The 19,785-nt window shown below is 40.7% G+C and overlaps 1 protein-coding gene across 3 annotated transcripts; it reads left to right on the plus strand.

The window, feature by feature from the left end:
- The first annotated feature begins 642 nt into the window (after window positions 1-642).
- LOC309696464 (tyrosine-protein phosphatase non-receptor type 7-like) lies at window positions 643-18,117 on the plus strand. Of its 3 annotated transcripts, XM_082517710.1 has the most exons (12): window positions 4,881-5,104; window positions 7,155-7,430; window positions 8,946-9,112; window positions 9,296-9,476; window positions 10,208-10,292; window positions 10,384-10,463; window positions 12,837-12,974; window positions 13,708-13,908; window positions 14,534-14,730; window positions 16,585-16,698; window positions 16,784-16,868; window positions 17,761-18,117. In XM_082517710.1, the coding sequence occupies exons 3-12, from the start codon at window positions 9,006-9,008 to the stop codon at window positions 17,866-17,868; spliced, it is 1,296 nt and encodes a 431-aa protein (XP_082373836.1). In that variant the 5' UTR covers window positions 4,881-5,104; window positions 7,155-7,430; window positions 8,946-9,005; the 3' UTR covers window positions 17,869-18,117. The 3 variants fall into 3 exon arrangements, with proteins under 3 accessions (XP_082373835.1, XP_082373836.1, XP_082373837.1); XM_082517709.1 differs by lacking the exons at window positions 4,881-5,104; window positions 7,155-7,430 and adding an exon at window positions 643-921; XM_082517711.1 differs by lacking the exon at window positions 7,155-7,430.
- Window positions 18,118-19,785: the final 1,668 nt, after the last annotated feature.

Consider the following 19,785-nt stretch of genomic DNA (forward strand, 5'->3'; position numbering starts at 1 on the left):
CGGGCAAAGTGCCACAACCAGCTAAAATATGATTAGATATTTAGTTTAAATGCAACATTTGTTTGAGAAACTACAGCAACACATTTCATCAAGTCTGATTATCACTATTATAATTTCATGTTGTACAGGCCTTCCTGTTGTGACTTTGTTTCACTTTCCATTTTGTATTTGCTTCACACGATGACCACAAAAAATCGTTTGATTGTGAAGTCGTTTTGTTTTTGTCTTTTTTTAATTGACAGTAAACAGCAGACCGCAGCAGCTAACAGCAAACACGGCCATCAGCTTTTCAAATTAGCTTTTTAGCTGCACATAAATGGCACCTCAGCTCTGAAAAATAACCTACAGCCACACCGCCACATAACCGTCTCCTGATATGAGAGTCGTGAACAGCAGAGTCTGTTTCTGTTCATTTTATTTCTGTGGTGAGTGCTAATAAAGTTAGCGGGGTTAGCCTTCCCGGCTGTGTCCCAATAGGTTTTAATCCTGGTGCTGCTCATCTGACAGCTGGAGAGAAAAAAGATGTGGAAAATCAGTTTGTACAGCCCCACTGTGAAACACTGCTGATAGCCTCAAACACACACACCAAATAAATACACAGAGTTAAAGCCTGTGGCGTGCAGTCTAAGGGGGACCCATAACCTTGGACGAGGGGAATAGAAAGCGTATATGTACGCAAAAAATGTGTGTGTGTGTGTGTGTGTGTGTGTGTGTGTGTGTGTGTGTGTGTGGTAATGAGTGAGTGGGTGGATGCAGAAAAGGAAGTGGCGACGAAGGTAGAAGTAAAGAGAGAACAACAGAAAGCAACAGCAACAGATGAGAGAGACGGAAGAAGAGAACAGAGAAGAAGAAAGAAGAGAGGAGGAGGAAGACCAGAAAGGCGGGAAGGAAGGATCGAAGGATACGGGGAATCTCTGAGAGGTGAGGAGGAGGAGGGGGGGGGGGGACTTGGCAACCTGAGTGTGGATGCAGTGTGAGATACTTGTGATGGACATACTTATAACAGGAATACAATATGAATGACAAACTTTTATCATACAAAGTTTATGCAATCTTTACTGCTGGATGCTAAAAACGAAGGTAAATCTGTTTTAGTGCATGTAAAGTACTAATATAATATTTTATACATACATCTACTGAAAATAATATGTTCAGACTAAATATTACTTTTAGGTGTTGATTAAAAAAATGATATAAATAAGATTCTTAAATAAAATGTTTATTCTTATAAATATGTCTTACACGCATTGTGGAAAAATCAGGATAATAAAATTAAATGTTTAAAAGACCTGACAAGATATACTGTAAAAAAAAAAGGTAGTGCATGAATTATTGTTATTATTTATGTAAGTTAATTTTACCTGAACAAATTTGAGCCTCAATTTCTGGAACAGCTGTTTGTGAAAACTGTGACCAACAAAACTTTCACAAACATGCTTTAGATGTGGAGCGTCTTCTCCTCCCACTTTAAAGTAATTTCAACATTTTTAAAAGCAAGCTGTTTTACAGAAATACTGAACCCGGCCACGACCGAGTGAATACATATTTCTGCTGATGTTAACTGTTTCAGATAACATCTTAAAAGTCATAACTGTGATCTCGTTGCAAATATTGTTTTTCATTGGTAAAATGTGTAGTTGATCACAAAATGTCTTTACAAAAGCTACTGCAGTAAAGTACAGTCAACTACCTATACTAACTATAACTGCACCATTGCTGTTTATTCCCCACAGACTGTTTTTAACTTTATATATACTGCATACAATAACATTACTGTATTAAGTGATGTTATCAATGTACGAGAAACCTTTCAAAATCCTTTATGGATCAATCTGGGTTCTAAATAGTTGTAAATAATCTTTCAGTGTTTTCACACTGAGTAAAGTGTTTTAATATTGGGGCGTGTTTCAGTTTGGGGGGGTACGTGCACCGTGGGTTCAGTATTTGCCCGTGTGATGTGATTCTTGGCCACTCGGCTTATTATGTCACCTGTAATAAATACAGATAAGTAGCGAAGGGAAAATCCGACCCTCTCTTTAATTTTATCTCTCCTCACCTGACAGCCAGCATGACAAAAAGTAGCAACCACATCAGTAATGGTTAAGAAACTGTTGCTAATGGTTACCAGTACTAACCACGATAATTAAGACACACATTACAAACACAGAAAAGTGTTTGTCCTTTTTTCCCTGTGCAGCCTTTATTCTTACGCTGGCTCTCAGTTTCTAAATATCAACTCAAACCAACCGTCAAACCCTGGAAGTCTTTTGGATGAGTTGCATTCATTTGCTCTGGAAGCGCTCCAGAAACAGAATCATTAGTAAAACTCATTAACAGTTTTGTTTAATATTGTCACTCATCTTTGTGTTTATTGCACATTACTTGTTGCTATTGAACTGCAGACTTCAGCCCAGTATTTTCTCCAGTAACATATGACTCAGTTTGTTGTGTAGCACGCTTTCAAAAAACAAAAAATGTCTTGTACCATCGGAGGTAAAGAAACTTCTGCTGTGAGACTTTTCACACGGAGCATTTGTCGTTGTGAAAAGAGCACAGCTGGAAACTGCTGGTGGAAATTTGTACGTTAATGTAACTTGACTTTAAAAAAACATGCAAAACTAGAGAAATTTCAAATGGATGTTCATCAGTTTATCACTTTGAACGACTTGCTGACCAATCAGCTTTATTTATCTCACATCTCCACCTACAGCAACCACAAAGATAGATTTAAAGCCAGAACGTTATCGCTGTGAGGCAACAGATGGAGCTAATCTCTGCATCGCTGTGCTGCTAAAATACAAAACATGTCATTCAAACCTTTTTATATAACTCAAAGGAAGAAGCAGCAAAATGTATATTTTTGTTACAGTATTTGGTTATAGACTGCCTTGAAAATCTGCACATTAACACCCAGAAGAAATGCTGCAAATATTTACCTTTTGCTTCCTGGTAACATGAAGTTTTGAGACATCTAAGAGCCACTTAAAGCCCAGTTATTAATCCTCAGGGCCTGTGTAGACTGTTCTGTTATTGTACCTGTGCTCCTGAGTAAGTATAATATGAATATAATATAACATGGCATAGAAAGATGGATGGATGGTATAAGACAGTATGAAAATACATAGTGTTTAACTTCTCTTACCAAAACATGATTGAAATTGAGACGACAGTCTTGCATATTTTCATTAGCGCAGTGGTGACTGGCTGTGAGGATTTGGTAATGAAGTCCAGACTCCCCGAGCATTCACCCCTTTAACTTCACTTAAATTCCACTTAGTGAAAGTGAAATTCAAGTCCCTTCCCTCTTATTGCTGCACAATATTAAAGTCCTAGATGCAGCTCCATCGTCGTGTTATTTTGGGGGGTTTTGTGCAATTTTTCTCAAAATTAGGATGAGCATCAGCCCCTATTAGTTAAATGGAAGAATGCATCCATCATTTCTGACAAAAAATAAAAGCAGGCCATTTGTTTTTTAGCCAAAAGGAGAAAAGTTGCTGGAAGCTAAAATGAACTCTTTGATCTGCAACCTACTGAAAAGTCTCCAGATGAGTTTTACATGTTTCCAGGTGACTCAAATGTGGAGTTTATGGCTCCATAAATGATTTGAGTAAGATTTTCGTTTCTGTTACTGTTTTTAATCCTAATATAGAATATGTAAAGTAATACGGGCAAACTTCTCAGTCTTTGTTAGCAAGCGTGTAAAAGTTCAAGTAAATTTAGCTTCCACTTGTCTTTAGGCTCCAGTGACTATTTAACCTGCCTGAATGCAGGTTTTAGACGCGTCTGCAAGATTAATGCTAGGTTTGTTTTGCTCTGTTCATTTCACAATATTTTCTAGAAAGCCTGATTCAACCCTTCTACTTGGATGTAGGAAGAATATCTTGAATATTAGTAGAGAGATATATTTCGGAAAGAAAACCAGCATTTTTGTGCTGACTACAGTAAGTGTGGTGCAGCATAGATACATAAATTGCTTTTGTAACAAAGCAAACAGTCGCTGCTGATTCCCCTCTGCACTGATCCAGTCCCACATGCTCTCCACTTCAACAGGTGGAGTAAAATGCCTAGTATTACTTTATTTCTCCAATTTAAAGTCATATTGAGATTAAAACGAATGAGAGCAGCTCATAAGTACAGTGTGCTGCTCTTCAGTAGGCTTCCAGAAAGAGCCCAGTCAAAAGTGAGCTTTTAGGGAGATGGGAGATAAAACAGGTGGCTCGAGTGGAGTTTCACGATAAAACAAAATAAAAATGTTCTAAAGGAGCAGAAAGTCCTTTAAACAAAGTCACACATTTGGGGTTCAAAGGTCCAAAGGACAGAATTTTCCATTGTCGAGCGACGAGTGAAAAACAGTGTGGAGGTGTGAGGTTGAGTCAGTGTTTTCTCATAAAAAGGGTTGACTTTTAAGTTTCCTCTGTGGTAAATAGCCATCAGTGTCAGGGGGTGCAGGCTAATATTCCTGTTTGTTATTTTGCTGTTTTATATGAATGCGTGTTACATTAGTGCATGTTCCTGTACTGCTGCTGTTAGCGATGTGCTGTGTGATTTGACATGAATGATTCATGAGCAGCTGTTGCTGGTGTGTTAATAATCAACGCCCGGAGCATTTCACTCTTCCTCTCTTTCATTATCTCTCCATCTCTTTTTTCTTCTTTTTCTTTCTGACTAATTTTCCCTCTCACTCGTTCTCTCTCTCTTTCTCTCTCTTCCCTCAGGTCTCTCTGCCTCTCCCTCTCTACCTGCACACCTTGAACCAAGGTAATAACAGCCAGAAAAACAGGACAAGTCTATTCCTGCTGCTTCTTCTCTCTTTCACCTAATGTTCTGTTTTTTCTCCCTCGTTTACTATCACTTTCCCTCTCCGTTCACTTGTTTCTTCTTGCCCCTAGTGTGTCAGTAAGTAATTAGTTTCATTTGAGGAAGGTGGGAAAGAGAGAGAACAAATGGGGAGCACCCATTTATTCCAGTGCTAGTTAGCGATTTGCTGAGCTGCTGATTAGTTTATTAGTTGTGCGAGTAAAGTGAGCAGGAGCTTCAGTATCAGAGACGGATTTACATCTTACAGACCTGAATTACACAGAACATCATGGCTAAGAAACATCTGGTAAGCTTGATCAATTTCAGACATTCTTCTCTTCTTATCTCTGAAAACTGTCGATAACTCTTCAATAACTGTCCCCTGTTTTATCTCATGGGACCTAAAAAGATGAGTACTTTTAACTATAAATATAACCCACAGCAACAAATTGTTTTAAATTTGTTACATGAGTGTAATTAGAAGCTCGAGAGGATGCGGTGTTTCCAGGAAAATGTTGTGCACAACAAGCAACCTCCTGAAGATTTAGCGTTTGCTATGGCCAGGGGTGTGTCCAGGAGGGGGGGTGTGGTGTTCATGTGTGTGTGTGTGTGTGTGTGTGTGTGTGTGTGTGTGTGTGTGTGTGTGTGTGGATTGTAGGACTAACATACAATTAACTTACAATCCTCGACATGATTGGATGACAGAATGGATAGGACCAGCAGAGGAATGTAATGTAATACTTTAGCATCTTTATGTTATGGCGTGTTGCACTTTTACTCCAAATACTTCAAATATAAACAAAGTGCTTTGCACTCAATACCATTTATTTTAAAACTGCAGATTTTGAAATATAAATCAACTCGCATGTTATGCTGCATTCAAAATGTACCCAGAAATATGGAAGTAGTAAAATCACCTCCAGCTGCCACATTGAAGGTTTCTAGTTAGGTGACAGAAGAATCCCGATGTTTGCATGATTCAGCATAATAAGTTCATTTTGTCAGGAACCTGAAAATAGCAGAGCTGTGAAGTCGCCTCGCTGTTCCTGATTTTTTGCATATTCGTCAAACTTACATGTTTCAGACGTTTCCTGACCTCTGTGACCTCGGTTCTTTAAACATTTATAAAAAGCACTTTGCGAGGAACAAACACGTGAATGCTGTCATCAAAGCTAGCTTCTTTCATCTCCAGCTACTCACAAAAATGAAATCTTTCTGCTGTTTCAGAGACTTTGAGAGCGTTAGCTGTGCATTCATTTCACTTCGACTTTAAGAGTCTTTATTCAGGTGTCAGTCAGTCACTGCAGCTGGTCCAAAATGCTGCGGGACAGTTATTAATTTTCAGATGCAAGCGAGACTTCATGTCCCCCATATTGGAGCTCCTCCACCAACTGCCAGAGTTTGCATGGGTTTGCACCGTCTTGCCTCTGTGATCTTTTAAGTTTACACATTATGTCAAGATCCCTGAGGTCTGCTGAACAAATGCCCCCAACTGTCCTGAGGTCCAGATTAAAGCACAGAGGAACAAATAACTCCTCACCTCAGGACCTCCCTAACATTAAACCCATTTTTTATATCTGCTATTTATTACTGATTATCCAGAATTACTTAAACCATAACCAAAGAGATAAGGTGCCTCTGCAGCCAGAGAGCGTTAATATGCATTTTTTCTTATTGTCAGTTTGCACTCTGGGGTTCTTATAACATTTACTGTTTTCTAGGTAAAAGCCCAAATGAGCCGTGCACAAAAAGAAAACAAAAATTCATTACAGCAAGACGAGAATGTTTGACATCCATGAAAATCTGGTGAAACTCGATTGTCCATTTCCATCTAACTCCTATCTTGATTCTCTGTTAAACAGCACTTCTGAGAACTTAAACCAGTTTTGTGAATGCACAGATAACGTACGTGTTGATTTGTAATTCTGGTTTATTCCAGCCTGCTGTGTTTCCCATTAATGTGTCTATTGCAGCTCTGTGAATCATCCAAACTTTGCTAAGCTCGTGGTAGAGTTTTGACTCATGATCGAGTTGCATAACAACAGCATCAAGCACAAACTCTCTGCAGCTTTCTAAAGAAACACATTTTGTGAAGTTCAATTGAGTCTAAAAAATCAAAATAGTAATATATGTAAGTCTGGCCTTTATGTTTGAGTCTATTGACTGAGGCGTGTGTTTGTATGAGTGTGTTGAGTAAGTGTGGGCGTGCTGACTTCCTGCTATGAGGAAACTCTCTTCCGATGGAGACACGCTGAAACGTTTCAGGTCCGAACTGATGTGGAAACACACTGAACAGTGACAACACACACACAAACACAGACACACTTATTTACACACACTTGTTTTCACTTCATCAGGGTTCAGGCTGAGTTTGCTACCAGCGCTCATCGGGTCTCGTCTGTCGGGTACTGATGGCAGATCTGTGCTCCGTCTGACGAGAGCGCTGCCTCATCATCGCATTAATAATTTGTTCAGCATGTCAGATGACAACAACGAACTGTTGCGATCACGAGGGCTGTCAGCAGCGACACGTGGAGTGTGATCTTCTTATTTTGTTTGGAAACTCCTGAATGGCAAAACAGAACAGAAATTTAAGTTAAAGTGAAGCTGAGAAGCAACAGAGGAACAGAATGGTGAGTGCAAACACACTTTCTGTTTTTGGAAAACTGGCCACAACAAAAAGGCTTAGAAATGCCAAAATGCCGCTTTATTCAGTTTTTTTGCACTGTAGCTTCTCTAATTGTATACAGTTAAGTCATGCAGTTGCAGAGCCACATGTTTCAGCATGGGGCTGTAACGGTCATTCATCTTATGCTGCCTGCATTCTGCTGTAATAACAATGACAATACAGGTTCTCAGATATTATTGCTTGATTTTTCACACAGTGCTTGTATTTTTAGCTGTTATAAAAAGCAGTGGGAAATATCTGTTGTACTACAGGCCCATGAGTCATATTCAGTATTTTTCTCTTATGATGCATTCTGAGTTACTGTGACCATAATTACATGATAAAAGCTGCTAATGTCTTCGTATTTCTTCCTGACGTGCCTAGACTGATGTTGTCACTCAACCAGGTTGGGCTAGAGGCAAAATGGACCTGAATCTTTGCCAGACTAGAGCCAAGAAGAACTACTGCTGATCCAAAATGCACAGGAGCAGAATACTAACAGGCATACAACAGAAGCAGCACCAGATGCATGATCATCTATTCAGAAATTCAATTAGTTATCGGGATGCATCAGTCTAATAGTAATAATGCACTAAGAGTGGATGTGAACTCACAGAAAGTCATTTATAAGCAAATTTATGTAAAAATGGACAGTCTCGGTTGTTGTGTCCTTGGGCAAGACACTTCACCCGTTGCCTACTGGTGGTGGTCAGAGGGCCCGGTGGCGCCAGTGTCCGGCAGCCTCGCCTCTGTCAGTGCGCCCCAGGGTGGCTGTGGCTACAATGTAGCTGCCATCACCAGTGTGTGAATGTGTGTGTGAATGGGTGGATGACTGGATGTGTAAAGCGCTTTGGGGTCCTTTGGGACTAGTAAAGCGCTATACAAATACAGACCATTTACCAAAAAACAGCTGAAATTCCAGCAATGTTTATTTCACTGAGGCTGGTAAAGAGAGCCTCTGTCTTCTTCGTGGTTTATATTCTGTGTCTCATATCAAAACACGCTGTTTTTTTCACGCCACGGTCGAAAACAGAGGTTAAAACATTTTGGCGTTGCTTTAAACGTAATTCCCAGTCAGCAATCTTTCTCAATCTTTCTTACTTGTATTGGCAAGTCACTTAAGCCTGTTTTACATTTTTGTGTAGATCTCACTGGCTGATTTTACACTTGAACATCACCTTTGTGACGTCTTAATTTTTTGTGAAGCAGTTTTACACATTTACAGAAAAAACAAGAAAAAACCTCCAAAATCATTTATCTACAGTTTAGACTAAAAATTAACTTCAGAAACAGTGTGTACTTCTTTTCCCAGAGTTCAGCAGACTTTGGTGGGTGCAGTGACGCTTGAGCATAGTGGCTGCTGATTGGTTATCAGCAGCTCTGATTCGCACGATCACTCTGCCAGCCTATCCTGCTTCCTGGTTACTGAAAAACTAAATGATGTGGGGATATTAAAGCTCCTTCTCTCTCTGTACTGCAGCATGCTGTGGTGAGGCGCAGATAAGGAGGACCCAACCACTGAAATACACCTATACTCACCATGAGCATGTCAGCAGTGCACTCCGCCTCCCCTCCTGCTGAGGAACCAGTGACACCCCCACCCTTGACCACACCTCCTCGCAAAGCTTCAGTCCGGCTCCAGGAGAGGTGAGCATTAACTATGCATAATCTTGCTTTCTAAAACCCTCAGTCCTCTAAAAATGTCATTTTTTAAATTTACACTTTTGTGACTAAAATGTGTTTGTTAAAACTCTCAATATATGTTTTCTTTAGTTAGTTTAAAATTGCTATCAATCATCTTTTTCTCTTGAATGTTTTCTTATTTTGCAGGCGGGGCTCTAATTTGTCTCTTCTTTTGGATGTGAACACTTTGGGGGTGGAGACTGTCTGTTCTGTCTCCACCCCAAAGGAGGTGTGGCTTCAGCTGCTTCACACCTCCTCACGACCACTCACACACACGCTGCTGCAGGAAGCTGCCATTGACACAAATACGCTGAATGTAGAGTACCAGGTACACTCAAAACATTGCAAACATTCAACACATTAAAATTAAGCAGAGACAAAAGGGAAATATGAGGTGAAACAAACTAAATATCTGCAGGACTTTGAACTGTTCCTGCTGTGCATGTAACACGTGCCAGCAGTAACTGCTGATTCTGGATTGAACGTGTTTTTAGGTCTACCTTCAGTAGATTTGTGATTTGCTTCATGTCTTATAAGCAGCACTGTGTCAAAGTCTAAACTGGCCCAACTTTCATGTTGATGATTGTCACTGCTGAATATTAGTCTTCACTGTAAAAGATAAACACCGCAGATGGCTCATCAGCTCAGGATGATGGGGTTGCATTCTGAAACTTCTGAAAAGTTCAGGTTTTGACACAGTGAAGCACAATCACTTTGTGTTGCACTTTGTACTGTCATGGACAATGGAAAACCCCTCAAATTGCTCATATTGTGAAGTCTTTATTGGAGTCTTTTGCCCAAAACAGTTGAAAACAAATGTCTATGAAATTTTTTACCTTCCTCCTCTCCTTCCTGTTTGTCTGACTGTATGTACCTGCAGTACAAAAGCAAAGCTATGATATCTAGAAAACATCAGATCCACCAATTACCTTAAAATCCTGAACATTTACTCCAGAATTAGTGCTTTCTAGCAGGTATGGAATAGCTTTCTGAGACTGTTAAACTCTCCAACTTTCAGGACAGTTTTAACATTCATTAATATTCCCGTCTCCCCAACAGAAGATCCCTCCGAACTTTGTGAACGCTGCTGACCTCGATGTTCCGGGACACATGATGAAAGACCGATACAAAACCATCCTCCCCAGTCAGTTGCTGTCCGTCTCACCTCAGTAGAAAAGCTCTTGGTGTGTTTATTCCCATTTATCACCGTGCGTTATTTGTATGTTTGTCTTTAGACCCTGAGAGCCGAGTGATCCTGAGGAACCCGGACGATGAACCTGGGCCTGATCGCTACATCAACGCCAACTACATCAGGGTAAGAGTCTAACATTATTTCTTACCAAGTCAACTAACCCCACAGATTTCTGTCATCTCACACTCTATGTCAGGTGGGCCTTTCCCACCGACCACATCAGGTCTCTGTAATCTCCTTTTTTGTCTCAGCACAAATGAGCATGTTGTGCTCTTGTGGTTTTAGTTGCTAATTTTAATGGTTTAATGAAAAGTGTGATATATTTTCTGGAACTAATATATTTTTTGTTTAAATAAAAATTGATAGTATACACTCATCAGCAAACATCTAAGCCACAGGATCACAGGAAAGAAGCTCAAAGGATCTGGACATGTGGTCAAGATGATCTGGTGAAGTTCATTCTGAGCATCAGAATAGGGAAGAAAGGTCATTTAAGCGAATTTGAATATGGCAGCTATTTCAGGAACTGCTGAGAAATACTGGGATTTTCACACACAGAGTTAAAAAATAAAAAGAGAAAACATCCAGTGAGTGGAAGTTCTCAGGGTGAAAGGTGAATGACCGGACTGGTTTGAGCTGATAGGAAGGCAACAGTAACTCAAATAACCATGTTTCAGCAAAGGTACGCAGAAGAACATCTGTTAATGCACAACATGTGGAAACCTGAAGCAGGTGGGCTACAGCAGCAGAAGACCACATTAAGTATTCTGGAAAACAGAAGGTTGCCTGGTCTAATGAGACCGCCGACATGTTTTCTGCTGCAACATTTGGATGGTCAGAATTTGGCATAAAGAACATAAACATAAACATATTGTTGCTGACTATGTCCATCCTTTCCATCTTCCGATGGCTGCTCCCTATGAAATTTCCATGGCTTATTTCCAGTGTTGTTCCTAAAAACAGAAAAAAAGACAGAAAGTGACGGTTAAGAGGCTTTTTAATTCAGGCTCATGGTGGTTTAAAAAGACGTGTCAGAGGTCCTTATCAGAGATCCTTGCCGTACCGCAGCAGAGAGAAACTGAATCCTGGACATTTCTCCTAACTCTAAAATTGTGCTGGGATGATTAGGAGCTTTTAAAGGCTTGGACTGTCAGAGTCTGGGCTGTCATCTTCAGGGCTGCTGCATCTTCTATGAGTGTATATTTATTATCTATACTTGAAAAAATGTACTGCAGATAAAGTTTTTTGAAAATAGATACTGTTGTTGAGATCTCAGGTTCAGTAACAATGTCTTTTCTTTCATTTGAGCCGTTTCATTTTATTACTTAGTCCTGGATTAAATGAGTCAAGTGACAGAAAAGAAAATATGTTTCCTTCAGGGTTTTATTAAAAAGGAAACAAGCTGATAGAGTGTGTGACAGCGTTGTCACTCTGCGTGGGTGTCTTCTCGTTTGTGTGTGTCTGTGTGTGTTTTGTGCGTGTGTGTGTGTGTGTGTTGGACAGCTAAACAAACAGAAACTCAGATATGAGCCGTCGGTTTGTCAGCGTGGGAGTTTGCAACCAGGAAAACCACAGGAAGTGAGGGAGGAAGTGACATGTCCCCGACTCCCCCTCCCCCTGTCTTCCCTTATGGCCCACGCATCCCTCACACTGTGCAGCCTCAGCTCAATTTGTGTGTGTTTGTGGAGTGTGCGCCTGTGTTGTTAATTTTTGACAGTTTTCATGAAGCACCTGCTGCCTCTGCTGATGTGCAACAACAAGTAAAAAGTAGCATTCATTCATCTGCCCGTTCAGTTAAACTCCTGTTATATTTGGTGGCGTGCTGGTTGGACCCTTGACAGTTGTTATTGAATCTGAATCATTCACTTCCTGCCCTGTGAGGCCAGGGTGGTTTTAGAAGTCTAGGGGATATGATGAATGTGTGTGACAAAAACAACAAGTGACATTTCTTAATCTGCATTTGCATCCATTTATACCAACCTGAGAAATGAAACAACACGAAGAAAACGGTCAGAGTGCATCCAGCTCTGCTGGAAAATACCTCATAGTTGATTTGTGCAAGCCTGGTCTGGAAATGCCCGGTCCACAAGTCAGCAAATGCGCTTGTCAGTCACCTAATCAGAGCTGAGATGGAAACAGAGAACACTAAAATAGAAATTAGGATGTAAAACATGCTTTAAACTGTGGCGTCGGGGCTGGGTGAACTGTGCTTTGTCTCAAAGACACAACTGCTGCAGCTACGATGCTGAAAAGGTGTCCCCTAGATGTCTCTACCACAAGTACAGAACTCTGTGGACTTTCTCTTTATTTTATTTGACAACTAAAGTCTCAGTTTCCTCCAAAATATCATTAAATATTTCCTTCCTATACCTACATTTTTGACACTAGAACCTCCAGTGGTTCTAGTGTCCTGGTATTGACCTCAGAGTAAAGCATTATACTGTGAGAAAGTTTACTGACTGATTGTTGTGAGATTTGATGCTCTTTATGTGGCAGGGCTACAAAGGGGCTCCCAGGGCCTACATCGCTACCCAGGGGCCCATGGTGCACACCGTGGGAGACTTCTGGGACATGGTGTGGCAGGAGAGGAGCAGTATCATCGTCATGGTTACGAGGCTGAAGGAGAACAACGAGGTGAGGAGACACAAGTGTTGTTTCCCTGTGTTCATTTCATCCTTTTGTGTAATAGCTGTGCTGCACCGCAAATTTGTGGAAAAACAAACTGAAGTAGTGACATTATGCAGCGGCACACCCTCCTCTGCACTGCTGTCACTCTTGAGACACTCCTTGGTTGTCCTCATTTCACTGGATCTCCTCCATTGTGTCAAAAGTTCAACCTGAACTTTATTTCGGGGGAACAGGATGACCTCACAGGGTGCCAAATCTGTCAGGTAGCCTGAGTGATGAGCAGCCAAAATTGTTGTGGACTGTCAGTACACTGGGAGCCGTTGTATTCAAGATGGAGCACAGCAGCGCCTTTTCACCAAGGTTCAGATTGATTAAAGTGACAACGTTAAATTAGAAGTCGCAGCTGAATTCGCTGTTGCACAACAACACAGATATCGCACAAAATAACAACCACAGTTCTAGTCATGCATGTTTACTCACGCAGCTTCCTCTGTATTAAGAAATTCTGCGTGGGTGATTGGCAGGCCAGCTTTCATCAGTAAATATGATGTACAGAGTCCATTAAAGAAAGCTGCTTTTTATTATTATTTATTATATTTATTATATATATTTATGTTGTATATTTTCTACTCCATTTAATGTGACTTTATTCTTGTATTCTACTGTGCACTGAGCTGTGCATTCATGCTACATCCATCTGATTATGGATCTGAACACTTGGCTGTTTGTCTGTTTGAAGAAATGTGAGGTGTACTGGCCACAGCCGAGAGACAAGACGAAGAGGGTAAAGGAGGAGGACGAAGACACGGAGGAGAAGGACGGGCAGAGGGAGAAGGAAAATGAAGAGGAAGGAGAGACGAGACAAATCGGCAGATTCCTTATCAGAGTGAAAGACAGCCGAGAGAAAGACGGATTCACGGTCACAGATATGGAGATTCAGGTACAGTAGAGTTCGCAGATTTCACCTCCATGAGCCAGATGAAGCCATGTGTTAAATGTTTGTCATTTCTGAAGATCACTGTCTAAATGGATGACTGATGTTATTGCAGTCCTGCTCTACAAAGCTGCACTGCTTAAATGCTTTGTGGTTAAACAAAGATGGACCGATTAGACATCTGCAGAGGTGTTTGGGGTTTTTTCTGGTGAAACCACTCTGATTACAGACTTATGAAATATTTCTTAGGCTTTTATCAGCTTCTTAAAGCTTCTAGAAGATGTTATTAGGTTTGTACATTCATAGCAGTGAGTGGAAGTAGCTGAGTGAACTAAAGCAGAATCATGATCAGTGAAAATGAAATTACGTCTTTTAAAGTTTTTACTATTTCTTTTCCATGTGGGTTTCCTTGTCAGTCTAACAAAAACATCTTTGTAACGAATAAAAAAAACAATTCATTCACATTTGGCTGATAAGTTTAGTTTACTTAAGGTTTAAAACCTTTTTAAATTTTAGGAAGAAATAAAATAGTACTTTATTATAAATGCACGTTTCCAAAATAAAACCAACAGAAGCACCTGAGTCTGTGCACCTGGTTTTGTTTGATAACTGTGTGTTTGTGTGCTTTCAGCTCCATTCAGAGTGTCGACACGTCAGACACTACTGGTTCACATCTTGGCCTGACCATCATATCCCACAATGCATAGCTCCATATCTAAGGCTGGTGGAAGAGGTGGAGACGTACAGCAAGTCCCTCGTGCCGCCCTCTAGCTCTCAGGAAGTCTCTGCGCCCGCCTCCAGCCCTGGACCAATCATCATCCACTGCAGGTCAGTTTTAGTTTTCCTTCAAAAAAAATTGTGATTTCTCAAAATGGATAAAATTGGTTCTGGTTAGTTCACGTTACCTGACGAAACACAGACAGGTGTCATATCTTACTCAACTAAAGCGTCACTTCTCTCGCTTCATTTTGCTCACAGCATCGAGAGAAATAAACAAGTTAGCCAAATAAATAAAATCTGCTGTCAAGCTTCAGTGGCTACGACTCAATTCATTTGATTTTTATTTAGTATATAGCACCAAATCACAACAACAGTCCCCTCAAGGTGCTTTACATAGTAAAGAAAAGACTCTTTAATGATAGAGTGCAAACCCCAATAATCATATGATCCCCTCCAAGCAAGCACAGTGGGAGGAAAAACTCCCTTTAACAGGAAGAAACTTCCAGCAGAAACAGGCTCAGGGAGGGGCGGGGCCATCTGCTGTGATTGGTTAGCAATGAGTGGAGGAAGACAGGACAAAGACAGGCTGGGGAAGAGAGACAGAGATTTATAATAATTTATGATTAAATGCAGAGAGGTGTATAAACACATAGTGAGTGAAGAAGAATCACTCAAAGCATCATGGGAAACCCCAGCAGGTCTATTGCAGTGTAACTAAGGGAGGATTCAGGGTCATCTGATCCAGCCCTAACTTTACGTTTCTTAAAAAAGGAAAGTTTTAAGTCTAATCTTTAAAGTAGAGATCGTGTCTGTCTCCTGAATCCAAACTGGGAGCTGGCTCCACAGAAGAGGCCACTGGCCAATTAAATCTCATTATGAAAAAGTCACAAGAGAACAGAACAGCTGTTTATGCTGTTTATGCATTAAAATGAAGAAGTTGATCATTGCACCATGTTTTTATAAACAACGTTGGTAAAAGAGAACTAAGTGCTAACCAGCTACAGTTTCATTTTTCTCCTGCACTGAAATAAACGCAACAAGTCCCACCCTGGAAGGGCAAAAGAATTTTCTAAATAAAAGCTTGTGCGCAAAAAATTTGCTTCAAATAAAGTCACAAAACATAACTGATTTACAAACTAATTTTACAAAAATAACTTTACGTTTACTTGTGCTTGACGACAAGGCAGCTGTGTGACCATTCAGGAACATGTTTTTAAACTGAAGTATAGACCTCTTTGCACAAGAAGGTGCTTTGCAATAATCCAAAAAGACAATAATACAGTAAAATATAAAATACATTGTGTACATAAAGGAGAGTGAGGACCATAAACAGAAGTTAAAACATGCATCAATAAACCACTCTTGAAATACATCCGCTGAGAGCAGCGTGATGGTTATGGGTGAACAGACTGCGATGTGTCAAACCAGAGCCGCGGCCGATGTGTCGAAAGCTGCTTCCTGCCTGAGAGCAGGGGTGGCTGCCTTGACTGAGCAGCCAACCACAGCAGAGAGGACAGATAAAAGTTTAAAGCGATGGGGCTGCGGTGACCTGACACACGTCTTTGAGTACCAATATGCTGCTGCATGCCTGAAGCACACAGAAACCAGAGATTCTGAGCAAAGAGTAAATAAATCTGCTGTGACTGAGTTCAAAGAAAAGTCAGCACAAAGGTCATGGATCTTACCAACTTTTCTAGAAACCTTCCCTATCATCTCCTCCACATTAGCCGCTTTTTAGCTGAATATCGTAGGACTGTCACAAGACAATCTTTGTAATTGTTCCTGTTCTCAAGTAAGAACTGCATCCAAAGGTGGAGCTCTAAAAACTTTGATTATTATTTGATTGATCAAGATTTTGTTCTTTGTGTTGATGAGACAGATGGATGAGTCGGATGAATACAATACTCATCCTAAATCTACACTGCTGTTCTCCTAACATCTCCCCTGTCCTCCCCTCTACAGTGCAGGTATCGGGCGGACAGGCTGTTTTATAGCCAGCACTATCGGCTGTCAGCAGCTCAGAGAAACCGGGCAAGCTGATGTCCTGGAGACAGTTTGTCAGCTTCGACTCGACAGGTGGGTGTTTTCCTCTCTCTTTCCTTTGCAGTCCGTCTTTAACATGCAGTTGCATGTTTAAAACCTGTGGTCTGCTCATTTGCAGGGGCGGTATGATCCAGACCTCAGAGCAGTACCAGTTCTTGTACTCCACACTGGCCCAGTACAGCTCCCAGCTGCAGCAGAAACAGGTACACAGCAGCACCCTGCCGAGACTGCTGCCTGTGGCCTTCAGCTCTGAGCCCAGTGGTTTATACAAATGTCTAAAAACAACAAACAGATCATTCAAAAAGTCTAGTTTTCTGATTTTCCTTCTTTAAATGTGTTTGTAGATTTATTGCACATTGAGTGGCAGCAACTATAAAAACAGTTTTTGGGGTCCTGGTGTTGTTGTCGGGTATGTGCCCTATGCGACAATTCATAGACTGTATATAAAAGATGGAGTCAATCGTGGCGGTGTGACCCACTAGTTGGGGCACAGTTTTTTAAACTAGACCTGGGGAGTGTGCCTGAATCTAAGCATGATACTGAGGGACACTATAGGCTCACAGGCTTGTCCATCACAAGCCTGTGAGCATACCCTACTTTAGCCTGTTTTTTAAGTGTATTTGCTACCACAAATGACATGATAAGTTGTACTGAGCTGTATTGAGTAAGTGCAACGGGAGCCACAGTCTTGTAAACAACCAGAAATGCAGCTTTAAGGCACTTCCACACTGACTCTGTTCATACAGTCTGTGGGGACTGTTAGAGCCTCGAGTGGCCATTATTGGCGCTGCAGCCACAGATTGCTGCCTAGTGTTAATATATGCAGTCATTGCTGCACAGCGCTTTGCACCAAAATAGTTAGAACTTGGTGGGAACTGTTTTCATCAACAGTTGGTGCGGTGGTGCATGTCTGTGGTGGCAGGATGATGTGGTTGGAACTGAATCCAAATAAACAACAGTTTGTGTGTTAGCAATGAAACATGTAACATCAGCCGCACCTTAATCACCTGAACCACAGCAGCCATCAGAGGACAGCTGCGTCTGTAATTTTTGGTTTGAGGTTGTAAACAGTGTACCAATTCTGAATATTTACAGAACCAGCCTGGCACACTGCCTCAGAGCCAGCAGAACCCAGAGGACCAGGTCAGCATACAGCTGCAGAACCTCGAGCTACACAGCAAACAGAACAGGAAGATCTCATAGAACCTGGATAACCAGCAGTGTCTTCAGAGAAGTCCAGGAGAAGCGAGGAGAAAGACGCCAGCAGCAGCAGAACTGATGCACCAGCAGGGGGACGAGGAGGATCCTACAGGGGCCCCAAAGAACTGGTGTTTGGCTCCAATTTGACTGAACAAGCAGAGAATAGGAATAATTAGAAGATCAAAAGCATCATGTTCATGACAGACTAAGACTGAATCAGACTAATTAAATAAAATAAGGCAGGAATATTCATTGGCTTGGCTGTGGTGTTTTTCGAGCAGCTATTTACCACACACATTCATTTGTTTAACTCTAAATATGGCCTGCTAAGTATGAAGACATGTTTTAATAGTCAGAACATTTGAGGGTATCAAAACAAATCACATAGATCTCTTCATGAAATGCGACCAGGACAGTTTGTCACATCAGCAGTGGCATGTTTGACAATCACAAATCATTGGATCACCATGTTTCTCTCTTATTATTTGACCCATTCTGTTAATTTATGAAACAAAAACACCTCTTGAGCCTTGTTGAAATCTGCTGTTTTTTGATCTCCTTTAGAGACTAATGTGTATAAAACAATCAGATCAATAAATTATGAATATAAATACTTTTTCACTCAGCAATTTTTAAAGGACACATTCAGCCGACCAGCTCTGCATTAAATTTTTTTCAGAAAGTTTAAATATTTTAATTCTATGTTTTAAGCTTCCAATAAAGTCCTGTGAATAAGTAAGTACACCCTATGGAAATATCTGGACAGCAGGTAAACATTTAAGGACCCTTGTGTCCAGAGATGAGGGTGGTATGCTGAAGAAAAATGCTTCTTCAGCCCTTCGAGCAAAAATATTAAAAGATGTAACATTCTTCTGTTCAAACAGCGCACCTCCTGACATCAGAAATGATTTTTCGTTGGTGTTGCTGTGCATTCAAAATTCCTTCAGCTGCCAGCTGTTCAAAGTGAATCATCAGAAAGCAGATCAAACATTCAGGGCGCTGGTGCTTGTTTCTGGTCCTCTGTGTCATGGACATGAAACTGGGGCAGCTTTGCCTGGAAACAATGATCTGTGCCGTGACCGATGTTCAAAGTTTGTTATAGAAAAAATGGTCTTTTAACAAAATGTGATTCTGGTTTCAGATTCTGCCACGTGTACTATTTGTCCAATTATTTTAATTAAAAGCCTTAAGTCCTGCACTTGACATAATCAAGGCAAAACATGACCCATCCCATCTACTTTCAGTGCCTGTAAATGGGAAACACTTTATTAAAATTATGACTAATTCATTTTTACATTATGACTTGAATCACGGGTCCATTCCAGGTTCATGTTGAACTCTAAGATGAATGGCTTCATATTACTGGAATTATAACTAAGAGCCTACGATTTCACATGCAAGAAAGGAAACATACAATCATTTCAACAGTAAATGTGCAAAAGATGAATGTTTAAAGTGTTACTAATAATGCATTTATTGCACAATCAATTATCAATAGCGTGAATATTGCAAAGAAAATTGCTAATAATGCAGACATGCACAGTGAGTAAGTGCTTCATATTAGCTTTAATTATTCCAGAAACAAAAACATTGATTTCATAGTGGTGACTGTCCTCGCACATAATGTGCAATAACTTGTACATTGTGTGAAAGTTATTGCACAAAACACATTAAATCATATTTATATGATTTAACACAGAGCAATGAGAGAGCGAGATGGACGAGAGAAACTGACAGAGAGGTAGGTCAGAAGAAGAGAGAGACACGGATCATCGATGTCTGCTGAGGCCCATCATTGTTATACATCTTAGATTAAAAAAAATTGTTGAAACCTGTTGTCCTTAATTAGATGGCCCCGTAGCAGCTGCCAGAGGGCAAGAGATGAAACAGGTTAAATCGAGGATGCGGGGGGTCCTTCTA

Source organism: Aulonocara stuartgranti, assembly GCF_965226115.1.
Source record: "Aulonocara stuartgranti genome assembly, chromosome: 20".
Classification (NCBI taxonomy): domain Eukaryota; kingdom Metazoa; phylum Chordata; class Actinopteri; order Cichliformes; family Cichlidae; genus Aulonocara; species Aulonocara stuartgranti.

Coding starts and splice junctions, on each gene's coding strand:
- LOC309696464 (XM_082517709.1), top strand. CDS start 9,006: ATGAGCATGTCAGCAGTGCACTCCGCCTCCCCTCCTGCTGAGGAACCA. Junction 12,975..13,707: donor GGCTGAAGGAGAACAACGAG/GTGAGGAGACAC, acceptor GTCTGTTTGAAG/AAATGTGAGGTGTACTGGCC. Junction 14,731..16,584: donor CCAATCATCATCCACTGCAG/GTCAGTTTTAGT, acceptor TCCCCTCTACAG/TGCAGGTATCGGGCGGACAG.